Below are 25,019 nucleotides of genomic sequence, written 5' to 3'. Positions count from 1 at the left end.
CTCCCTAAGTGTATATCTAATCTCATTTTAATACCAATTAAATGTCCAAATAAATTTTCAAACAGGATTTTCAATTTAATTTGCTGGAGGTTAGAAAAATCCTGACAACAGGTATTTTTTCTTGTACAAGTAAATGGACATATCATTCATCATAAAACTTTTTTTAAAGACTAAAGCATCCTATGGTCAACATATATACTAAAGAAATACTAACTGATATGACAATTTACTCCTGTCCATCCTGGAATGCAGTCACAGTAATATCCACCAATGAGATTTTTGCAAGAGTAAGCATTAACACAGGGTTTCCCCTCACACTCATTAGCATCTGTGAAAGAAGATAAAAGAAAGAAGAGAATAAAGAACAAACCCAGAAACAGATTACCACAGCACCAAGCAAAGTTTCCATGCAATCCAAGCATCAGAAGCTCATATTATACATTGGTAGGGCTCTAAAACCATTTATATACCACAGTTTTTTAATGCACACTTGTCTACAGTAGCACATGCATGTTATCTTACTTATCCCTTTGCCAAAACTCAAAAAGGCAATATGTTAGTCAGGGCAAATCCCTTCCTTGCCTTGATAAGTTTATAGTCACTGTTCTGCCACCATGAAGAAGGAGCTACCATCACCAATGCCATATTTTGAAACAGAAAAGTTATCGGGCATTCTAGAAGAACTACTGTAAGTAAACTTAAGTTGGGGCTTAAATAGTTACAGGTTAATTTGAAACTTCTGACTGTAAAATCTACTAAAGAGCAGCTAAGATACCAATAACAACACATCTTCAATAAAAATCATGTTGAACACTTACACAGATTTATTCATTATTTAGGAATAATCTCCAGTGGTCTTCAAAACTTTGGAAGGTAGTAACTTACCAAGCTGACATGTTGCTCCAATCCACTGTTGTGGACATATACACTCAAATGCATTAATGCCATCAATACAGGTCCCTCCTTGAGCACAAGGGTTAGATGCACACTCGTCAATATCTGGAAAAGTCAAAGAGTGCCTTCCATTACATCATCTAAAACTTGGCTTAACCTGTTGGGTTTTTTTACAGCATGATATTATCAAGCTGTATGAACCCTTCCAAGCGAGTGGCCAGTCATCAGTAAATGCATACCCACCGATAGCACACGTTGGTCCACTCCACCCCGATGGGCAGTGACACTTGAAGCCTGATGAAATTTCATGACAAATTCCACCATTAGCACAGGGATTAGACACGCAAGCATGCTCCGCTGGGGAGAAAGAAGGAAAGAAATTCTTGCTAAATACTCTTCCAGTATCAATTAAGCAGAACTCACATGGTTAGAAATTGCATTCTGATTAAAAGTGACCAAGAGCATGAGCAGTGTACAGAAGTTGGAGCCTCCCTCTCCCAGCCACAGAGTAAGATTCCCAGGAGAAGACTGAAAAAGGATTTTACTGACGATGCATGATCCTTCATATCTACTGACTAGAAAGCCTAAAGATAGATGATGGGTCACTATCTCAATATCTCAGGAGCTAGAGAAGTTCTCCATTAACCTACTGCATTCAGCCATGCACTTCCATATCTGGAGTGCTACAGCATTTTTTTTTTCTTTCCCTTCAGTGAGACAAAACAGATATGCTGTACACAGAAGTCTGAACAGTAGTAATAATTTAAGTATCAAAGGTCTGTTTAGCTTCATTCTAATACTGCTCCTTGGAAACAGCAAAGAATAGAGCTACTTGCAATTATAGGCAGTCCTGCTTGTTGTCACTCCATGTAGGGCTGTAACACTTGCAGAAGCTGTGCTAAGCAACAATCAAGTTGAGGAGGGACAAGCTGTATGCCATCACTTTTGATATTTTCTCTCTCAGAAGCCAAGAAAGCTTTTGGAAAGAAGAAAATAATCCCCTTACTAAGTAAGAGTTTCAAATCGTTGCTAGCATTTATGTTTTGAAAACTTTCTCTTAGGAATGGTTATCTAGTTTGCAAATTGAGTTTACATAGCCTATGATGTTAGGTACTAGTACCTAAAGCAGCACATACCAATCTACTGCTAATAATCAGCACGGAACTCATTAAGTGTACAGCTCCCTTTATCCCTGCCTCCTTATTTGAAAAGCCAAGGTGCTTCCCCAGAACTTCTGGGGCACGCCAAGACAAGATTTCATCTATTTTAGCCAAAACTTTGCATCACATTCTACCAGCTGCAGAAAAATTCAGATTTGGATAGTATCATTAATACCATATAGCAGTCTATAGAAGTTCAAAGGAGATCTACATCCTGACAAATGTGAACACCTTCTGCTGATAATAGTTCAGTGAACTTAAGGCCAAAGAGTTACGTGAAAGGAAAAAAAAAAAAAAGGTTCTTTCCATCTACACTTATAACTATCAAGGGATAGCAAATTCAAAGCCAGAAAACTGTGAATGTCACATTTATGAAAAAGGATTTAATAGTCAATCATGGGAAAGAAAGTCACTGCACAACACCCAACTGAATACTAAATGTGAAAAAGTTGATCTGAAAGTTTTCGGTTTTCTCCAAACATCAAATAGGCAAGAAATAGAAATTGCATATTGTGTTTCACAACAAAGGGACAAGTAATCAGGAAAAATCTCCAAATACCAGAATAGTCTCCAGTACATGAAAACTTTGGTCTTTGTGTAACACATCACAGATATAAATGAAAATAGCAATATGCTTTCACATTGGACACAGAACTGTTAAGGCTCTAGACAAGACGGCATACTTCATCAAAAATATGGTTTAAATGCTTTCCTCCATTTTGCTAATGGGAAGAGGAAAGAATTAACTTTGTTTAGACTGCTCAAGTTGACTCTGTAAGAGGGCTTGAGCACATTTCCATAGTAGTTAACATCTCATTATTAACACAAATGAAGTCCCATATTGAAAGATTATTTTAAAAATCAAGTTTCAGTTGATCAAAAAGGATAGTCAACACATTTAGACAGCCAAAAATTGAGCCAAAACCACACATGACAGTTAAAACTGAAGCGCCCATCATAGCTACCTCCTGTAGTTCCCAGCTTGTATAAGATGCATGTTTGCAAGCAAGCCAGAAGACAAGAAAAGGTGTAGCAGGGAGAACAGTAACAGGGAAAGGTGCAACTGTAACCCATTTCCATGAAACTATAGCCCAACTGCATGTTTAGATTAAGGAAGTGAAGAAATCAAAGGGAAAAAGTACTCTCAGTCTTATCTAAATTCAAGGGAAACTGTTGCAGCATTTCTGTTGTTTTCAGTGGGTTTTTTGACTAGCCAGCCTAAGGCACTAGACAGGAGAGACTGAGCTGGCCTATCCCGCTATCACACAAAGGAACAATCAAGTTGAAAGGACAGGTTGCACACTACCACTGTTCACACCTCCCTTCTCAGAAACAAAGCTAGCTTTTGAAAAGGAGAAAACAGCTCCTCTAGTCTAAAAAACAAAACAAAAAAACCCAAACAAACAAAAAAACACAAAAACAGCCCCCCAAAAAACAACAAAAAAACAGTAAGCATGTAAGTGGCACCTGGCTAACTAGAATGTAGCCATGCCTAAAACAGTTTCAGATTTCTAAAGATACGTGCAATATCCAAAAGTACCAATTTCGCAGTTCTTTCCAGAGTAGCCATCTGGGCAAGCACAGCGATATTCATCTGGTTCAGTATTCATACAGGTTCCACCATTCAGGCAGGGATGATGACTTCCACAGTAATTCAGATCTGGACAGAGAAAAGCATCAATCAACAGGGAACACAAATCTCACCATTTTAACCCCTAGTCAGACATACAGATGTCTTTCTGGCTTGAATATTCACCCACATCATCCCCATACTCCGTTAGCTAGCCTATCATCATCCACAGAACAGGAAAGGATAAGCAAGAGGACAACTGCATGAGAGTTAGAAGACTCAGGACCATTCCAAGTCTTTGGTCTTAAATTTCCAACACTTATGACATTTAGACATGATCTGCCACACAAGAATTAGGCAGAGAGATACTCAGGTAGTCACACACTAGCAGGAAAAAAAAATATGGGGGGGTTAATGAGTTATCAGTTAATCATGCAACTTTATTTTTCCTGTACATTGATGTTAAGTACCTTTGTTACAGAGCAGGCCACCCCAGTTGGTTTCACAATTACACTGCCATGGTTCATTACAGCTCCCATGAGCACAGCCCGGGTAGCGGACACACTCATCACAGTACTGTCCTTGCCAACCATAATGACACCTAAGATGTAAGTTTACATGTTAAAAGTTAGCAACATGATGCTTAATTCTCAGCATTACAGGTATTTAGAACACTACACTTACCATTCTCAAGAACAAGGTCAACTGTTCAATGTGTAACAGGCAACACAACTTTATTTCTCCTGTTTAGAAGGGACATACTAGTGCTGTTGAACATCCTTACTGCAACTCATCTTGCTCAACCGTATTACATACTACAGCAAACACCACCAAGCACTACTACATGTTATAAGAACCGTACATAAACTAGGCTGTTCTTTCACAAGAAGTCCCATCTTCACATAATCATCACACACTAGGATAAAAATTGTGATTGGTATAAAAAAATAAATTGAAATTACTTTCAAAAGGAGACTGCTGGCTTACTGCACCAAGTACCATAGCTTTTTTCTCTCTATCAAGACAGTTTTCAAGATATTACCTAGTCTGCTTTAGAGTGCTACAAGTCTTGAAAGACCAGGGCAGCCAGAGAGGCATGTCTTGACAATTTTCTCAGGATTTAGTTTCTTAAGAGAACCTTTTTTACAGATTTTTCCTATTATATCCTCAGTGATCTCTAGTGACATTATGACAAAAGTGCTCTTTGGAGAAAGGAGAAAAGAGAACAGAAATAAAAGCTATTAGTAATTCATTTATTACAAAATTTTAAAACTGTTTAAAACTAAACCTCTTCAGAGACCAGTATCTTTATGTTATCTGTAACAGAACTCTGCTAACAAAAGCAACTGATTATGCTATAGGAAAAGTATTAAAGTCTGAACTGAAAAAGAAAAAAAAAAAACAAAGAAGGAGGACATAGGCTAATGCTTTTTTTTTTAACATATATTTCACACACATTTTCATAAAAAAGAAATAGTAAGCTTGCTCTTTTGGAAAAACAAAAAAAAAGGTTCTGCCTGTCATTTTAAGAGTATTTCTTACAAACGATTTAAGAGCCATACTAGCAATAGAGATGCATAAAAACACACTGAATGGGAGCTGATCACATGCATGCTAGTAGAGCCCTAATGCCTAGAGGAAAAATGCATTAGAAAGGAAACTATTTTTTTTTAGATTTAACACCACCATTCTATTATCAACATGCTTTGAATACCAACAGAAAATAAATTCTTAAGTCTTTGGGGTGTGGTGAGAGAAGACAAGGAAAAAACTATAAGTGAGTAGCCTTGGTTCCTTGTGAATATTTATTTCCCCCATTTTAGTAAGCTGTATCAATCCCCAAAGGAATAACATGGGTTATGCCTGCAGCATATTATTTAAATTTCTACTATTTACACAGGCAGAAGGAATCTAGATGCAGATCTTTGCAAGACTTTTTTTTTTCTATAGACTTGTCAGTCCCAGTATCTGCTCCTCATTCTACACCTCACAGCTGTGGGATCCTACAGAGACCCTCAGCCGTGTACCTAGCCCAGGGGCCTCCAACTGCTCCTCTGAGGAAGCCTGGAGAACATACATATTTCAGAAGCAGCTTTCTTTTGCTGTATTAGCAGTAAGAGGAAATAAATACTGCTCCCACTAAATTTGATCTCTTCCTTCCTCCTCAAGGACAGAAAAGAAAACAAAATCTTTGCAGGGGCTGGTAATAAGCAATAATAATAATAATAATAATGATTAAAAAAAAAAAAAGTACTGTAACTCACTTTACTGGCCCCAACCCAAATCTCCATCCACGCCAAAGCTGGCACTACTGCCAGTGATTCACCATGACTATCCTGGCCAGAGCCAACTCCCCACCCACATATAACAAGCATTTTCAAGGGCTGAAAGTCTGCATCACAAAGCAAATAATCACAGTAACTCAATTTGTTTTCCAAACCCAAAGGATAACAAGTTTCTTTGTTCAACACTGCACTGGTGATAAAGAGTGCAAAGAAAAATACAGCCACCTTCTTCGAACTAGGAGGCACCTTAAGCACCTACTTGAGTTTGTAGGTACGCTCGACTGCATTAAAATTAGTTCAGCAGAAAAGGGTGGCTGGTTTTTCATGATACTCAACACAAAGTTTACTGTCAGTTACCACCAAGCCTGAGGGAAATAATTTCTAGAGTCGAAAAGCAGTCCAAAGGAACACAGTGTTTACAAGTCAAAAGGTTACTATGTGGTAAGCTGATCAGCCTTCAGTTTACAAGGAAGAGTAAATTAGGATTTCCTCTTGAACAGGAAGTCTGGTCGCATCCTACATTAGCAGGTGCTAGAGCAGCTTTAATTCCACTTCCTTCTAAAAAGATAATGTTTACATGGATCTCAGCTCACCCCTAGAGCAAGATGCGATCAATAAAGTGAAATCAATTCAGAAATGGGCATTGTCATTTATGAGAAAAATATCAAGCCAAAACACAAGGATGAAAAAAGGTTAATGATCCACTATGAGAAGCCCAAAAGGTACAGTATAAAAGCAACATCTTTATTTAAAAAACCAAACCAGAATTCCTTTTTAAGTAACAACTACTATGTAAAAGCCAAAAGGAAACAGTTAGGAGTGGGCTAAAGTTACTTCTTCCCTGACCCCCACAGCTGAGAATAATCTGTTGGAAGTTTCTACAATTCTAAATTTTTTTCATGTCTGACTAAATAAGAGCACCAAATTTAGAGAATTCTTAAGGATTCCCATTGTTCAATGGGCAAAGAAAATTCTTACTGGAATCAAGATTCTACTTCCTCTGTCCTTCCCCTCTGCTGACTTCATCAGGTCTAACTTGTCTTTACAACCAAACGCACACAAAACAAAAATCAGAGATCTTAGCCCTTGCTGGGTTATTAGCAGTACAAAGAAGCTACCATAAATAGATTGTTACAGTTTAGTAACTTCCTGATGGAAGGCTGAAGTACAGGCATCTGCTCCCAGACCAAAGCATCCCTTCCGGTCAGGATTAACGCAGAGCAGGCAATAGGAATAGAAGAACAATTGCTAGTTATCTTGAAACCAAGAACCTGCAGAAAAGATCCTGATAGTTCTACAGACACGCTTCACAGCTTTCATTTTCCTTTAGATGAAAGTCTGGTGGGCAACAGGAAAATGAGAATTTAAATACATGGTTGGAGGAAGGGGAGGTGGCAGGAATTAACATTAGCAAAGCTTCTAGATAACATTTCTGTCTCGAGATTAGAGAAACTGCAACCATGCAGGAAAAATACTGGTGTCATTGACAAGTATATAAAGCCACAATAATTTAACTTGTAGTGTATATTTGGTTACAGTAAGACAGTGGGGCTTCAAACAGCCAAATTCCAGGATAAGAAAGACTTTCTACAGTAACTCTCAACATGTTTGAAGTAGTAAATTTAGTATCAAGGAATCCTACAGAAGCACCCGTCACTACACACAATTCAAAAGATACATAGGTACTCAAGAGGCAGGAGCAGGGCGAAGTGCAGAAAGGAGAAAGAAATACAAGACTTGGGATTTGGTGGTGTTTTTTTCTTTTCTTTTCCCAGGGCTATTAAAAAAAGCTAAACTAGTCAAGTTCAATAAAATAGATTTTTCTACAGCACTGTGCTTTCCTTATGTTTCTCTGAAACAGTTATAACTAAGGAAAAAGCTGATACTGATGCCTTTATTTTCCTCTGAGGATGTTTGTGTTATAATTACTTACTGAAAGCTAGGTTGAAACTGAGCATTTCCAAATCAGATGGCACAAAGTGTTGGAAAGATCTCATGTTGCTGTATGTAAACAGTTACATGATTTGTGAGGACAAGGCCCTGAGCAATCTGGTTTAGCTAGTCCTCCTTTGGGCAGGAGGTGGGACTGGACGACCCCGGAGATTCTTTCCAAACTCCATGATTTTATATCAAATCCTACAATAGCACTTATGCAACTGATGTGGAAAAGCAAAGAGATGTACCCTGTCCTGATGGTCTGTAAACCATGGTCCCTCAGCACCTTGCATGATTAACTCCTCATCCAAAAGGAAGACAGACACCTGCTACATTGCCAAAAGTTAGTGTGCTGTCAACAGTCAACTTTAACTCTGCTGTTTAATACTATCTTCACACATGGTTTATTCCTCTGGTTATTTGAGAGTTCTGGACTTTCTGTGCAGAAATTTCAGCTGAGAAACTTCATATTGCAGGTCTCATCCAACCACTAATCTACCCCGACTAACTGTATGAAAAGGCTCATAATACATGAGAACGAGAAGATAACTCAATAGGTTCTGTTCTACACCTAGCTACAGAGCTTTGTCAGCACTTAACACTTAAATACACCTAAACCACTGTCCTGCTTTCAGCTGGGATTGAGTTAATTATCTACTTAGGAGCTAACGCGCTCTGTATTGGCTTTGACCTGAGACTCTGCAGTTTGTCAGCCCTTGCTAGTGAAACGGCTGGAAGGGCACAAGGAATTGTGAAGCGGACACAGCCAGGCCAGCTGACCAGAACTAGCCAAAGAGGCATTCCATACCATGGGACATCATGCCTGGTATGTATACCTGGGGGGCTGGCCAGGGCAGGTGGATCATTGCTCAGGGGCTGGCTGGGCATCAGTCACAGGCGGCGAACTGTTGCGTTGTGCACCATGTGTTCCCTTCTTCCTTTCGCTCTGGATGTTATTCTTTCCCTTTCCCTTTTCATTATAACTGTTATTGTCATTATTAGTGTTCTTTCATTTTTATTCTATTTCAGCTATTAAATTGTTTTTCTCTCAGTCCTCGAGTTTTACATTCCCTTCCAACCCTCCTCCCATCCCTCTGGGTGAGGGGGGGAGTGAGCAAGTGGCTACATGGTGCTTAATTACCAGCCAGGGTTAAACCACAGCAACCACCAGTGTGAAGGAAATCAAAACTAAGCTATTTCTGAAGTCTATGTCAGAACATGGGGCCTAAAAGTCAATTTAAAAAATCCCTCCATAGGGAGGATGTAGGCAACATGGTGTAAGTCTTTAATTACCATAGGTTATACTTTAGTGGTATATTGCACATCCTACAAAGGCCAAAGTAAAGATTACAGAGACATATTTACACATCATTTTTTAAGCAGGCTTTTTGGAGGGAGCTTCTCCCACTCGTATTTCAAATGGAAGCTGTGGCCAAAACACTGAACACAGGAAAACGAAGCAGAACAGTGACATTAAGAGCAGAAGCAAAATGCATCATTCAGGGGTGGGGGAGAAATAACCCTCTTAAATGGAAAACCACTAAATTTTCTAGTGACGTGAACAGGATGGCGTTGCATAGGCCAGAACAATAGCTTTATATTAGTTATTTACTTAAAATAACTATAAGAAAGTCTGTTTAATCTTTTAAGAGATTAATTATTGCACAGCAGGCAGCAATATGGTCTAGCTGTTAGATCCTACAATTCTGAGCATCCGGCTTCAATGTTATAGTTAGTACAGTACTCATTCACTAAGATTTGTCCCGGAACCACTTTCCCCACCTTCCTACATTTGAAATGGGCAAGATAGCTTTGTGAATAGGGAAGGAAAAGATGAACTTAAATAATTTAATTACCTGAAAGCTTGTCATCTTTTCCTCCCACCCCCAGCATTCTTACTGCACCAAATGATACAAACCTTTCTCTACAAACTTTTTCTCCTCTAATAAAGGAAGTTAGTGAAAGCTACCCTTCTCATTTACTGTATTTAGAGTTTTGTGAAGGAGCTGATAGGAGGGACGATTTAACCCTTGCTCAGTTATCCTGCAGTAAGTGGCCCTAAGGGTGTGCTTGCATTTGCATTAGTTCACACCAGGAGCATGCTTTTTAAGTGAACTGCCTGATTGTTCCTGTCGATGGTGTGTTGGTTCTCATCAGAGCTGTTTTGGAACAAAGGAATTGAATTCCTTTTAGGTTAAGCTAAGGTAATGTAAGACCATGTATGCCAGGAGGCCACCTAATGTGTTCCAGCTGCAAACAGCCATTCAGTCCACAAGAACAGATGAGAGCTAGGCTAAAATTTGTTTAAAAAACAGCCTTAAGTGGTTTTAGCATGGATTTTGGGTTCTCAACGCTGCTTTGATCTACTATTCTAATTTTTCTGCAGTGCCTACTATTGCAAACACAAATTAAAGCACTACATGTTTTTACTTCCTGTATACCTGCTCACATTCTCGTGGAAGCAGCATCCACCTTTAGGACATACTCTCTGCCTTCCTACTCACTAACCATCCAAGCAAGTGCTGAGTGTGCCTCAGTTCCTTCACCAATAAAACATGGAATTCTTTTTTGTCTGAGTATGTTTACTTGTGAAATACTTGCCAACAAGGCATACCACTAGGACATAAAAAACAATAGTAAAAGCATACTGGTTATATTAACAGGAAAAAGAACTTGCATAATAAGACAGGCAACAATTGTAACAATTTTACAAGTTCTTGAAACTTGAAGCTGTGAAATGGTATCTTGCATCAAAGAAGAGACTAGGAAGAAGATGTCCAGGTACTAGTACCAAGTGCACTCCTGGCAGGGCCAGACAATAGCCCTATGCTCCTTAGGGACCACAGCTGCTCCAAGACCACAGGAACTGAAATGGTCAGATGCCACAGCAGCTAACGCACTCCTCAAGGTTTTTTCTAGTTTACTGTTCAGAACAGCTTATGAGCTGTCTCATAATTCCATTCCGGAACAATTGTGTAAACCAACCATATCAAATAGATCTGGCTGATCAATTTGATCTAGTTAGTATGGAAGCTTACCATCTCTTACTTTCTCCTCATTTTTAGGAGCAGGCATTTTATTGCCTTCTTTTTTTCAGTCATTTATGATCTTTTGTTAGTCCTCTAGAAGTCTTTCAATAACAAACTGTTTTGAAATGCCTTACCAGATCTCCTTGTACCCAAGAATGAGTTTACAGGAATCCAGCTGTCTGGATTTTTTGGGTTTTCATTTTACTGTTTTTTTTTCCCCTCCACTTCAGAGTTCCCCAATGCTGACTGTTAACCATGTAATCCACCCAACTGTCCTGAAAACACAAGCAACACATTAGTGATATTGGTAGGCCTTCTACTAAAAAGGGTGGAAGACTATGCAATCCATTAACATTTAACAAAGGATGTCTAGAATACTATGACAACCCCAACACTCCAGGTAGTTAGCTGTACCTCATTTTGCAACTCAAGCTTTTGTTCCTGTATCTCCGTAAAAGTCTTGAATAATAGTTGAGCAGGTTCTGGCCCTTATAGTGACAGAGTAAGGGAGCAAAACCACTTGGGAGAGCAAAACCACTACAGCATCTGCAGATACTGCTGGACACAAGAAATCAGCCCTGCAAGCAGGGCTGAAGTGGAATACGAGGACTACAAAAGGCATGGCACTGGACAGGATGTTTGAGAAATCTGTTTCAATAGGGCAAACATCAGGTATGTGATTAAATAAAAACAAACAAAAACCCCACCAACACTGTAAAACCAAAATTGTCACATATAGTTCAGGAGTAATTCTAGAATAAGACAGTTCACAGCACAGATAAAACAGTTTACTTAAATTTTTAAAGACTGTATGCTTGCTTTGCTCACCTTGCACAAATTCATGTTAGAGTACTATTAGCAATCTCACTTCCAATTCATTTCCGTTAGTCTACACATTCTAAAGAAAGTTTTCCATCACAGTTGTGTGAAGCAAGACTTGCATTTCCCAGGACGTAACCTAGGTCCTACCATAGCTCCAGAAGCTGAACACAAGCTGAGCAATGTTAGAGAAGTGATCCCTTATGTTTTGCTTTGGAAGAGAAATTTAAACATTCAAAGGCAACAGGAAAAGTAGAAACATTTCTGAAAACACCATCTTCCTGGCAGGAATATGACAGTGTAGGCCAAGATACGAGGCATATCTGGACTTCTGCCAAACCCATACCACTCTGGATCACAAGGAAGTGAAAGATTAAGCCATTAAGCCTACTGACAGTTTATGAGTGGTACCAAACATACTCAAGTCAGCAGTTTTAATCAAGGAAGGAGACTGTCACTTATGGTTTCTCTATATTCAACTTTCATAATTTCATAAGGCGATTGAGCCTAAGCCAGTTATAAGCCATTAGATCAAACTTCATTCTTCTCTAGACAGTTTAATGGAATTTAACAAAGTACTTAAAATGATGCAAAAACATACAAAAAGCACCAACCATCATTGCTTGGCCATGTTGCTTCTCTGACAATCCTTCCTACTACTTTGTGCTGGTGAATCAATCAATGAGACCATTTGCCCTGCCACTGCAGGCTTAAAAACAAACAAAAAACAAAACCCCACCCACAAAAAACCTGAAGAAGATTACAGTGGCCAAACCCTTTGAGTCTAGATATGAATAAAGGTTTTTTTGGTTGTTGGTTCGTTTTTGTGTGTGTGTGTGTATGCACGTGCACTTTGGTGTGGTTTTTTTTTAAGAACATTTCAATCTCCCATCTTTGCAAGAGTTAGCTAAGATGCTTTTGCTTTCCTCAAGGATGTAATTTTGCTATTATTTAGCAATTTATTTTTTTTTTTCTGAAATGCCTCCACAGTCACAAAAATCTATCACCTAGACCCAGCCAAACCACAAATCATTCCTACATCAGGTCATGCCCCACTTATTTTCCATTTCTTTGAAGAAAGCTTAACAGAAGAAATGGCAAACTTCATAACTCCATAACTTTCTCAAAACAATGGGTACATGAACCTGCCCAACAGATGATGTACAGTTACAGCTAATAACATATTCTTTATCAACAGTCTGCAGCCATTCAGCTACTGAAGATCCATTTTTGGTATAATGTTTAATCCAAGAACAGCTCTAAATTACATTGAAACATCAAAGCATGGAAGGTAGATCCTTTCTATGGGAGTTAGGCTGAAGCCTCAGAACCATTGCTTAAGTCACCTGCATGTTCATACAAGTTGAAGGTGGAAACAATTTTCCAACTTTTCTATTTATAAATGCCACTGCAGATTTTTGAAACTCATTAGCTAGTGGCACCAGTAGATTTCCATAAATCTCAGGCCCATGTTTTTCTCGCATTTTCATTTTCTTTCTGAATTAAAAGGACATTGTTTTCACCTGTTAAATGACAGTGGCAACTGTCCAAAAACCAGGATGAAGGAATCCAGATTATAATTCAATAGCACGAAACAGCAGTTTCTTTTAAATAACAGCTTCCTTTGTACTGCTGAAGATAAAGGTCATGTCTGTAAGCTTTGCTTATTTTTAGTTCAGCATCATTTTTCTACAGAAAGCATTATCCATTTGGGTTAAAAGCAACATTTCTAATATAGCCTAATAACTATTACAGAACACAAAGTTAAAGTTATCTGTGTGAGCAAGCTCAGGCTACCAAATCATATTTAAAGAGGTAGCCAAGAGTCTTATGCAATACTGCAGATAAGAGTGGCCACACACAGAAAGGCCATTGCTTTTCTTCAACATGCTGATCACAGATCCATCACTTCAGCAGACAGGCATTAAGAAACAAGGCAGATGGCACGCAATCCATCTGAAACGAAGTCCCTCATTCCTTCCCCCTGAGAATTCTCTGAGAATGAGAAGTCTCTCATTCTCATTTCAAATGAGAGAATGCATCCAACAAAGCAGTGAGATTTGTGATCAGAATCCTTCAATAGACTCAGCGTTATTTTTGTGAGCTTTATTTAGTTGGACAGGTTAGAATGAGGCATCTAGACTTAAAACACTAGATGCTTCTTCATGGCAGTGAACTGATGTAAGGAAAGGTTTCACTCATGAGACCACCGACTGACAGACACCTTAAAGGTACCATGGCCACCCAGCCCCCATCTTCAAAGGTTTTGTACTCCCTTCCTCTCCAACTTCTGTTTTCCCAGACACAGCTGGTATCACACAGAAATGAAAGCTAAGAAGGAAACTGCATCATCCCCTCTCACCCCCACCAAAAAAAGTGTATTGTTTTGTATTTACTTAAACTTGTTGCTTTTTTACCTTTCTTCAAAGGCTCATTGCATTGAAAAAGCAAACATTCACAGGCTCTTAGGACACTCCTACAATACCTACAGGACTTCAGAAACCCTTACATGAATTAAAATTCATTAGAGTAGGTTCTCAAGGGGAAAAAAAAAAATCATTCTTGGAAGGCTCCAGGAAAGGCATACTACTTAGTTGGGCAGAAGTGATACTGGCCCAGCTCACAACCACAATCAAAATCTCTACTTGCAACTAAATAAAAGTATCACCAACATTAGTAGGGACACACAATACTTAAGATTACAAGCAAAACATTTAATGATACAAAAAGATCACAGACAATATTAAATAGAAATGTTCTTTTTTACAAAAAGGAAACTGTTTTAAACATCTGCCTTGGGGAAAAAAAATATCTTTTAAGGGAGGTTTTATAGCTCTTCAGCAGTAAAACTGCACATGCGCTGAAGCGCTGCAGCTCGTACACTGGAATTTACGGTTTTCAGTCAGTTCTGAGAGCTACAACACAACAAATCTTTCAAAAGTCAACAGCATCTGATTGGTTTCTTTCTGTCCTGAAACTTCTCTGTGGTGCAATGATTTAAGGTTTACTTTGTTATCTGCCATACCCCACTGTCAGAAACTTCAGGCTCTTTAGCAGGACAGGACTTGCTTGCATGTCACCCAAAATACCTCAGACTGGCACTTCAGCCCCAGCTTAGCTCTAAGCCCTGCGAAGCTATGCAACCTGAATCTTATTTCTGCCACTTCTGTGATGGTTGTTGCAGTTACTAGTAGGAGGATGAAGCAGAATTGCCTTAAACTATCACAGCTTGCCACAAATGGTATTTGACAGCTCTCAGGGGTTCTGGCAGCCAGTTCAGTTTCACATCATTTCAAGCAAGCAGATTCAAATACAGCTTACAATGGAACTGCTGCACAAATCTGCTCTTACAATGATGCATAACACCTCTAACCACAAATAAACTCGGGAACTTACACAGGATCCCAAACTTGCAAGTACACCTGCCCCATTTCTTCAACAGCCAGTAGAAAATAAACACCCCATTTCCCCTTGACCTACTACACTGGATGCCTGAACCTTTACAAGGAAACAATCAACTCCCCTTGCTATCACAGAGTCTACTTCAGCTTCATCACAAACTAAAAGAAACATTTCAGACAGTTCTTTCACATTTAGGAAACAAAAACCATTCACCTGGGGTAGAAAGTTTTGGTTGGGTTTGCCACTGTATCTCCATTGCTACCAAAAAGACCTTTTTTTTCTTGGAAAAGCTAAGTTTACTGTATTTTGGTGATCAAATATATGTATTAAACATTCTAGGACTGTGAGCATTTCCTAGTCTTAATAGTCCAAAGAGCAAGTTCCCCTTTTTATTTGAGGGGAACAAGTAGCACATAGAGATCAAAGCCCCCAAGGATTTTAAAAAGAAGAAAAAAGATTATTCTCGTTTGATAAAGGCAGTTTTGGATTACATGAAGCAAATCTGTTCAGCCCTGTATGTGAAAAAAAGGACTGCAAAACAGTATAAAGTATATGCAGTTCTTACACACGTGAAATCTCCTTCAGACCTATTTCCATTCATGTTCTGACACAAGATTTTTTCCATTTTAAAGTAGACTTCTTAAAAAGTAGCAACATACACAGAAAATGCTAGAAATATCAGTACTCCAAATAAAATACTCAAGTGCACACAGACTTACTTGCATTCCCCAGGTGTACTGCAACCCCCATGGAGCAAATTACATCCTTGTTTACATACAGCTGTAAATATAAGAAGAGATTTAGGCATCAGTCTGGGCAGCTAGGTATCCATTAGTACAGCAGCAAGCTGAACAGTTCCAGATAGGGCTTCTGTCATTTAGCCTATTTGTTAGCTGTGCAAAGCAGACTGTCTTTTGCCATGCTCCAATAGCTGTTGCTTCCAGCTAGCTACTTCACAAAACACAACCCCATTACAACTCTTTATGAAAAGAGTAACTTAAGGTAACTCCTTGAAAAAGTTGCTACCAAATACATTTGCAGAAAGAGTATCAGCACTGAAATGTTTATCAAATACAGGTTTTGTTGGTTTTTTTGTTTGCTTTTTTTTGTTTGTTTGTTTTACACCTGGTATTAGACTGGTATTATGCTGGAAATCCCAAGCTTCAAAAGATACACATGATCTTGAGTAAATACTAAAAATGGTCTCCCCTGTCATTAACAGGCTTTTTACTGAAAAGGGCCAGAAAACAAAACTAAGTACTTAACACACTCTTCTTTCTGTTGAGGAATTTTAGTGCTGATTATTCACTGAGACTGAAGGCAAAATGCAGAGATTTGATTGAGTGGTTCATTAAAAAGGATGACTACACTTGAATTTCTGTTCACATTAAGATCTATTAAAAAGCTTCCAGTCTTGCGTACATTACACTTAAAACTTTTTCACTGCAAAAAAGTGTTATAAAGGCATTTTTACAGTATCAAAGTCTACAATATTACTGAAATCATCGCTGTTCAAGAAAAGCTTACGCTACTGGATGTAACGTCATTTTGCTTTGAAGTAACACCACCATCCAATAAAATCAACTTGTAAAAAGATGTTTCACTATTCTAAATCTTAAATTTGTTGTACAGCTCCTGTAGCGCACACTGCAAGCAACACTGTATCCTATGCTGGGCTCCACTCTTCACAGAGGATATGTTTTCAAAGATAATAATTTAAAAAGACAATGTATATGTTAAAATTAATATGCTACAGCCCTCACACTACAGAAATACCTACTGCAGTTTACACCCATTATATATACACTAGACCTAATCTAAAATGAAGCAAACAATACTACCTTGTTTACATTCTTCTCCCATCCAACCTTCCATGCAGGCTTTGTTTCCATTTTGATCACATGTGTAGTGACCAACAAAGTCATCTCGAGGGCCACAAAATTTATTGCACAGAGCACTGTAGTAGTTTTCATCACACTTCACTCTTATTTGTACTTCAAAATGGGCAACAGGACCATTAAACTGTAGTGTCTTCCATCGATCTTCTGGGTTGATCATGCCAGCATGTGCCACTCGTTCTATCAACAAGTCTTCACCTTTTTAAAACAAGGTAAATTCAATAGGCAACAAATTTGAGAGATACAAGAGCATATAAATTCACATCAAAAGTATTCAACTGGTTAAGAGAAAACCTAGTAAGAAAATGTTATGATGATAGAGATGTACTGTATAACTGAATTTTCCTTTGCCTTGCAAAGTCCGTTACAGGAAGGCCAATTTAAAAGAAGTCTCCCAAAGGAAATATTAAAAAACCCTGGAACATAATCCATAGGAAATAGCTTATTTTTCAAGTCAGCCAAACATACCACACCCACACACGGATAACTAGCAGTTTTATCTTGATCTGAGGCTCTTTTTGCCTCCTTTTTGTTCTTATAAAATTGCAAAATCTGCATAACCTCATAGCCGAGATAAAAGTTCTCTGGTGCAAGTTTAGTTTTAAAAATAAAGCAAAACACATAGTAAACTCACCTGGCTGCAAAATTCCTAAGCAATAGTAAGTGCTCTGGTAGGCTTGTGTTATGTACATAAACTAACTTTTTTCCATTTTTATCATTCTCTCTACAATAAAGGCAAAATATCTTTAACAAACATTTCATAGAACAGTGTGTAGCTAGTATTTGACCTTTTGAGAAGAAATATACAAGTGAACCTACGATTGTCAAGGGGCCACTGTCAGCTCTGTATCCTGCCTACCCTTATCCCCAATGGAAATACTGGTAATTGTGATTACTGTTGCAATATTTTATAAGCACCCTGCCTTGCCCTCACAGAAAGCAGCAGCACTGCTACTGCCAGTTTGCACTGAGACCAAATGTGCACAAAGTATATCTATCTATCACACGAGACAAGATGATTCTAGGATATAGGACCATGGAACTGCCAACAAGTATTTTCATTTTTATGAATATCCATTTTGTATTTTTATCCATTTTAACTCTTGGTTTAGAAGCTTCAGTACTAAGCAATAAGATGCAATTATAGTCAGTAAAATTAAATTACACAGTTGGTTCAGTAAATGTTAAGAAAAAGCAAAGCACAGTAAGGGTAACTGTAGACAGTGAGTAACCCCAGTGAAAAGAGTTTTCAAGTGTTTTCACTATTCAAATCCAGCAACATCCTACCACAAGAGTTTTTCTAGGTGGCTCTACAAGCTGCAGCTGGAACTCCAAACACCATTTAGGAAATAAAAAGTTATAGAAGCTTCACTTGTATATATGAATTTCATACTCATTTATGAAATAGCTAGAATATTGCCAGCTCAGAACTTCAGCATCCGTTTTCTTTAAATAAAGATTCTTTAAAATGCACTTTAAAAGAAATAAAGAACTAAGAACTTGCACACAGGAAGAGACTGTAATGGCAGCGACATAATCTAAACTTCAGATTATTAATACAAAACATGGCAAGCTGGTAGCAAGCAATACTAAACTATAATTTTCAGCAAATGCCTTTCACCTCTACTTACTTTCTAGAACTCATTCATCTAATCCATTTATAAAATAAAACCAAAAGGAGTAACTTTCTCACCTAGAAAGTTATTGACACCATAGAAGTATCCTGTGCATCTTATCAAAGCTGTACTCTCCCTCTGGCATGTAAAAAGGCTCGTGACAATTTTCAGTCACTCCAGTATTAAAGGAAAAAGAAAGCTACAGAACTGATGGGCTCTGCAATGTACTCTGTTACCTTAACATCTTTTTCCAAGCTTGCTTCTATCATAAAAATCTTTCCTCTACTGAACTTACAAAAAAACAAAGAGCTGTTTTAATTAAGCATTGAAAGGTTCTCCAATTCTTAAGAATTCAAAGTGTCTCTCTGATTTAATATTAGAAGTGGTATTGCCATGTATAGGCTACAATTCATGCTTGCCTGCACAAAACATTTTATGGCTAGACAAGACACATTGAAGTCTACCTCTGTTCTTTAATTTCTACATGTGAACTCCTGTCATCCAGCAGAATGTGGTCAGTAGCAAAGCTGACAAGAAACCGGCAAGCTAGAAAAGGCTGCCTCTTACTTTTGCACTGAGCAGGTTATCTATCATACCACTAGTCACTACTAAAAGCTACATGATTAGATTCAACATTCTTTTATAACCTTTTCCTTCTCTAAGGACTATTGATCTGAAAAACTAAAGGAAAAGTGCTGAATCACTGGATGCTCAAAGAATTTGAAAAACAACAAGTATGTCTAATAGAGCTATTTTCCAACTATAAGCAACACATCATCAAAACAGCTGCAACAGCCACTGCTGGAGAAGTGTTTCCTCAAAGTGCATCAGATGGACTGAAGAACAAATCCAGAGATTAAGAGAGTGGTTTATGTAACAAAAATCTTATGAAGCATCTTCATGTTAATGCAGATTCACCAGTCGCAGTTAAACAACAGCAACAGGCATTACACCTATTGCAAATATACCTATGCAGAATAGTCCTCTTGATACCTGGGGTCGAGAACAGGGGAAATAACCCAATAGTGCTTTTTTTTTTATTTATTATTTTTTTGGAGCATTCAAACTTTATCTCCACAAACTCCTCTGGAAAAGAATGTATTGAGTCTCAAGAGCTTTTCCCCTAGCTTGTATCAGTAAAAGTAGGACTTAACAGCCTAAACAAGCAAACCAAATAATTTACTCTGAACTACAAAAGGCATCAGGAAACCAGCTCCAAGCCATTTAGTTTCTAATACTAAATTCTTAAGTACCAGAGTAAGCATAAGAATTATGTTTTACTTCAGATTTAAAACTGATCCAAAATAGAAGGTCCATCTTTCAAAGAGATCTGTAATCACAGGAACATGTTTGTCAAGGTTTCTCCTTCCTCCCTCACAATGCCAAAGTGTTTCTGAAGATAATCAGTCTCCCACATTTAACTGTTTTGATGAGACAAGTTTGCTCCCTGCATCCAGTTTACCATTAAAATTAATGGTGTTAGGAACTGTCACACACATCATTTATAGCTGTCAGTAAAGGCAATGAGCTGCATAACAGAATTTGTCTGGTTATTGGTCAAAAAAGCAGCATATACTACTCAAACCTCCCTTCCCCACACACATCTCAGAAGCAGTAAGGCTTCTCTTCCTTGTACTAAGAAGTTTTCTTCCAAAAGCCTCTCTAGATAATCAGATAGTAGCACAGATGCTTGCATAAAAGGAGATGATGGCTAAAAGGTGGTTCTTTAATGTTCCCAAGACATCTGATTTTTGGAAGAGGAAGCCTTATCTGAAGGGTATTTTAACTGTAACTGCAATCAGGAGTCATGGCTACACTTAGATAAGAACGCTGCTCATCAGCACCCAAACTTTTAGCAGAGGTCAGAAGTTCCCAACAAGCCACTCACAGGGCAATACAAAAGGTAATGCTGGTAGCTGTTTGCAAAGAAACACACACATGGTAGCACATGAACTTCATGTCCAAAGGAACAGGAGGTGCCCATCTCAGGAAGCACATTCTCCTCAGCCTTTTTCAAGCAACCATTTAAAACACCTGTAAGGGCATATTAAGCCTCCTACAGACTAACACAGAAGGCGGCAACCACTGCATCCCTGCAGTGGACATGGTCAAATAAAGTTACTTTACATGTGAAGATCACACAATCACAGAATGGTCAGGGTTGGAAGGGACCACTGGAGACCACCTAGTCCAACCCCCTGCTAAAGCAGATTCACCTAGAGCGGGTTGCACAGGATCACATCCAAGGGGCTTTTAAAAGTCTCTAGTGAAGGAGACCCCACAGCCTCTCTGGGCAGCCTGTGCCAGTGCTCAATCAAGGTAAATAAGTTTTTCCTCATATTCAGATGGGCCTTCTTGCATTGCAGTTTGTGCCCGTTGCCCCTTGTCCTGTTGCTGGGCACCACTGAAAAGAGCCCGGCCCCGTCCTCTTGACACCTGCCCCTAAGATATATATGCATTGCTAAGATGCCAGCTTGCTTCACAATGGCAGTGCTGGGTTAGGCATTGCCAAGAGCTCTGCTATACAACTAGAATCTTGTTAAGTCAAATGACTTACCTGGAAAGCAGCCTGAACTGCTGTGACAGGTAACAGAGAACAGGCCCTTTACAGTGACTTTGTATCTAAAGCAGTTTCCTCTCCCCCTCCTCACCACTCTCAAAGCAAACTAGCAGTAACATTATAGTGTCATGAGCTTACCTCCAAGCCAACCCTGCTGCTCAGAGGAGGAAAAAAGCACACTTGTAGTTCAGGAATCAGAGTCTGAAAGCCCCTCTTAGAGTCCATAGTTTGTAAGTACTGGGGAAACATTTGCCCTGGAAGACTTCTTGTTGAGAAGGTACTTCACAGATCTGCTCTGAGCACCCCTGCCTTGCTTTCACTGAGTGCAAGTAAAAATACAGGATGCTAGGACACAGAGAGAGGGAAGAATGACAACTGTTGTAAAATCTTGAAGTTGTTCACTGGAAACTCTTCTTTCCAGGTTTTGAGGTTTTTTTGCTTGTTGGCTTGTTTCTGTTGTTGTATTTCAAAATACTCACTTGTGAGTCCAAGCTAGAACACAGGACCTGCATTTAACTTTCAGCCTTACTCATCCCCATTAAATAAGAGCAAAATCTGACTTTGGAACTAATTAATCAGCTTATAAAGAGACTCTGACAATTAATTTGATTAATCTTTCTTACAGTAGCAACAGAAGACACATGTAATCTGATCCAGAGATCAGCACAATATTCAGGATATGATGGGGAGTTCGGCTTTTCACAGACTCTTTCTTCATCCCCTCCAGGATGCAGATAGTGTCTCTTCTCTGGAGGAGTTGCCATATTCCCTTTCCTGTTCTCTTACATAGGATTTTTTTACTGATCTGTCCCTGTTTGGCAGCTCAGCAGTCCTTGCAGAAATATAACGGAAGTGTCTTTGCATCTTGACAGATTCACAAGCCAAAACCTACTGGAGGGACTCTGTGCCAAGACCATGCAAAGGAAAAAAAAAAAGCCAGCATTAAAGAATTCTTCCTAGGAACCCAATATGCAAGTCTAAATTACAGCACGGCAAAGCAACAATCTCAATTACGGAATTGGTAAAACTACAGAAACATTTAACTAAGACAAGTATTTAGCTAGTCTTCTGCCAAATCACAGGCCACGACAGCCTTCCTAAATTCACATGACAAGCCTTCTAGGTTTCAGATGCAATGCAACTTAACAGCACCTCTCCAGCAGCCTACATTAAAGGGAATTTCACCTTCCATTAGCAGTTTCTCAAGAGAGCTAAACTGTAACTCGATGCTGTATTATAGACTCCCACAGTTCACGGAAACTTTAAGGAGATGGCCCACTGTGCCTCCAGAAAACACTATATCCTGTTGGCTTGAAGTTCAGAAAAAAACCATAAAAACTACATCAATGCAAGTAAATAGATTTGTTAGAGCTGCATTAAAAACTAGAAAGCATAAGAAAGACTTAACACAAGCTTAAAGTTACCATGCCCTTACCAAGTGTACTTAAGAAGAAACCTGGGGTTTAAAGCTACATGTTTGCCAGAGGATTCTACAGACTCTAAGACATAAACATAGCAAGTTACAAGACCATTAAGTAGCTTATTAAAAAACAAAATTCAGCACTTAAATGCATACAGATCTGTTTTGCAGGATAAGCTTTTCGTGTTCACTCTCTTCTACACCACCTCATGAGCCCATATGCCACCTAGAACAAGGGCACAAGTATCTCAATATTCGCTGTACTATTTGCCCCTAGGTAAATTATTCCCAAGCTGGAAACTAGTGAAAGAAGTTAACTTCATGAAGTACTTTTTGAACAAAACATTCGAAAGGACTCCCCCAGTTTGTTGCTGCGTAGGGTACCTAAATTTATTCAAGATTCAGGCCTACTCCGCTCAGCACACAAGATCTCATTTTTAATACCATGTCCAGCTTCAAGAAGTGGCATTCAAGAACGCTGTGGACCAACTGAAGGGTTGCGGCAACATGAATTACCAGAGATCTAAAGAAAATATACCTATTAGAAAAGGTTGAAGGAGCTGTTAAACAACAAGACAAAAGAAGCTTAATTCTAACAGAGGAAGGGCACAGGAACAAACTACAAACTCATCATTACTTTGTCTATCAGTGGAGATAAGGTATGTAAAAAAAATAAATCTAAGTTAGGAAAGTCTGTCAGGAAAATGCAAGTGGAGCTGGTCCTGATCTTCCAAGAAAAGGACCTGGAAACTCTCACATAGCCTTAAAATCAGTTGAGCTTTTCCAATTGTTTATTTTTTATCTATTTAATTTGATACATCTTGATAAGGATGGTCAGTGAAGCAGCAGAGAATGGAACCTTAATTAGAAACTGATGATGACTTGGGATATAAACCTTTCCTATCTTAATGCCCAAACACTTATCTTCCTCTATATTGATCCCAGTCTCGATTAAATAGTCCATCATTAACCACAACAAAAGCCTGAAGTTCACAACACTTGCAGCCAAAAGCACCAATTATTTTAAGACAGGTTTGTAAACCACTACCAAATATTAGGTTCAAGCTGGAGTCCTAAATCAGCAACAATATGGCAATCAGCACCTTCATATGATTTTGAAGTATTATACAATAATCTTTGTTTTCTTTCAGATCAATAACCCTGCTCTGATACTGAGCTTTAGCACTTACAGACCAGAATTGCAAGGTAATTTTCGGTACTTCAGAAGAAACAAAAAGGAGAAGGAATCACACCAGGATTTAGAACACACTAATCAAAACCATCAAGCACGGTTTCTTTATGGGAAGCAAGAATGCTTATTTGTTTACCTGATCATGAAAAGTATTGCATAACGTGGTTATGGGTAAACTGAGTAGAATGTGAAGTACAACTCCACAGTACAGATTGCTTTCCTTTTAGAAAAGGCCTACAAAGATTTTTAAACATTTTTTAAAAGCTAATTATCAAGAGTCATGTATTACAACCTTCACTTACTATTGTTCATTCTTCTTCCTATCAGTAAGAGTTTTTCACAGTTCCTAGCCCAATATTCACTGCCTGGATTTGTACACGCTTGCATTCAGACTGATTTGAAGAGATGGCTAATTGCAGCAGCATACCATTTCCCTTCTCCCCAGTCTGTGTACATACAGCTCAGAGTAATAAGAACTGAAAGTTTTACATAAAATACTCACCAGCTTTTGTATCATTATCCCAATCCCATGCTTCTATTACTAATGTGAACGATCTCTGAAAAGAAACAAGACAGTAGTTAGTAACAAAAAAAACTAGTTACACACCAGACAATGATTTGGAATACACAGATAATGCTGCTAACAAGAAAGCCAACTGAGAGCAGTTACAAATTTTACTTCTCTGCTGTCATGTGAAAGCCCTTGCAGGCATCTTCTCAAAAGCATGAAATGTAACAGTATTAAAAATTATGGGGCAAAGCATGCTAACAGCAAAACAAAAAACATCCCACACACACCAAGAACTGAATTATTATTCTTCTCCTCCCACTGCAACTAATTTTCAGCTAGCCCTAAAAGGTTTGAATGAAGTGAGGCATTCTGAGCACTGGAAAACAGCTAGGATATGTAAGACTTAAGTACTAAAGACAAAAAAACACAACAAAAGAAACCAACCGAATAGAACCAGAGCCATCCTTTACGGAGATGTCTATCCAACAGATTTTTTTGCTGTATTCTAGAAAAACATATATATCTGAAGAAGAAACACACAAAATTCCACCCTGCATCTATCAAAAATTCAGAGTTTTTTCTTATGAAAGGGGTAGTGTGAAAAATGGACCTGCAAAAGACACAGCAGGAACATCACTGTTAATGGAAGTGCACTGGGTAGTACACTTTCCACTGAGGAAAGAAGAAAAGCATGATTTCAAAGAGTTTTAAAATTATATGGAATGAGC

At 38.5% G+C, this 25,019-nt stretch overlaps 1 protein-coding gene across 1 annotated transcript in view; it reads right to left on the bottom strand.

The window, feature by feature from the left end:
• Positions 1 to 25,019, bottom strand: part of JAG2 (jagged canonical Notch ligand 2) — a 72,505-nt gene that overhangs the window by 21,132 nt on the left and 26,354 nt on the right. Inside the window, exons 3-10 of the mRNA XM_056347065.1 lie at positions 24,283 to 24,337; positions 16,936 to 17,190; positions 15,814 to 15,874; positions 4,095 to 4,225; positions 3,595 to 3,714; positions 1,138 to 1,251; positions 886 to 999; positions 215 to 328 (exon numbers count right to left, since the gene is read on the bottom strand). Coding sequence (XP_056203040.1) covers positions 215 to 328; positions 886 to 999; positions 1,138 to 1,251; positions 3,595 to 3,714; positions 4,095 to 4,225; positions 15,814 to 15,874; positions 16,936 to 17,190; positions 24,283 to 24,337 — 964 coding nt within the window. The remainder of the gene's footprint in view (positions 1 to 214; positions 329 to 885; positions 1,000 to 1,137; positions 1,252 to 3,594; positions 3,715 to 4,094; positions 4,226 to 15,813; positions 15,875 to 16,935; positions 17,191 to 24,282; positions 24,338 to 25,019) is intronic.

This window comes from Falco biarmicus, chromosome 7 (assembly GCF_023638135.1).
Source record: "Falco biarmicus isolate bFalBia1 chromosome 7, bFalBia1.pri, whole genome shotgun sequence".
Taxonomy (NCBI): domain Eukaryota; kingdom Metazoa; phylum Chordata; class Aves; order Falconiformes; family Falconidae; genus Falco; species Falco biarmicus.
Note: the sequence above shows the minus strand (reverse complement) of the source record. Positions and strands in the feature narration are given on the sequence as shown.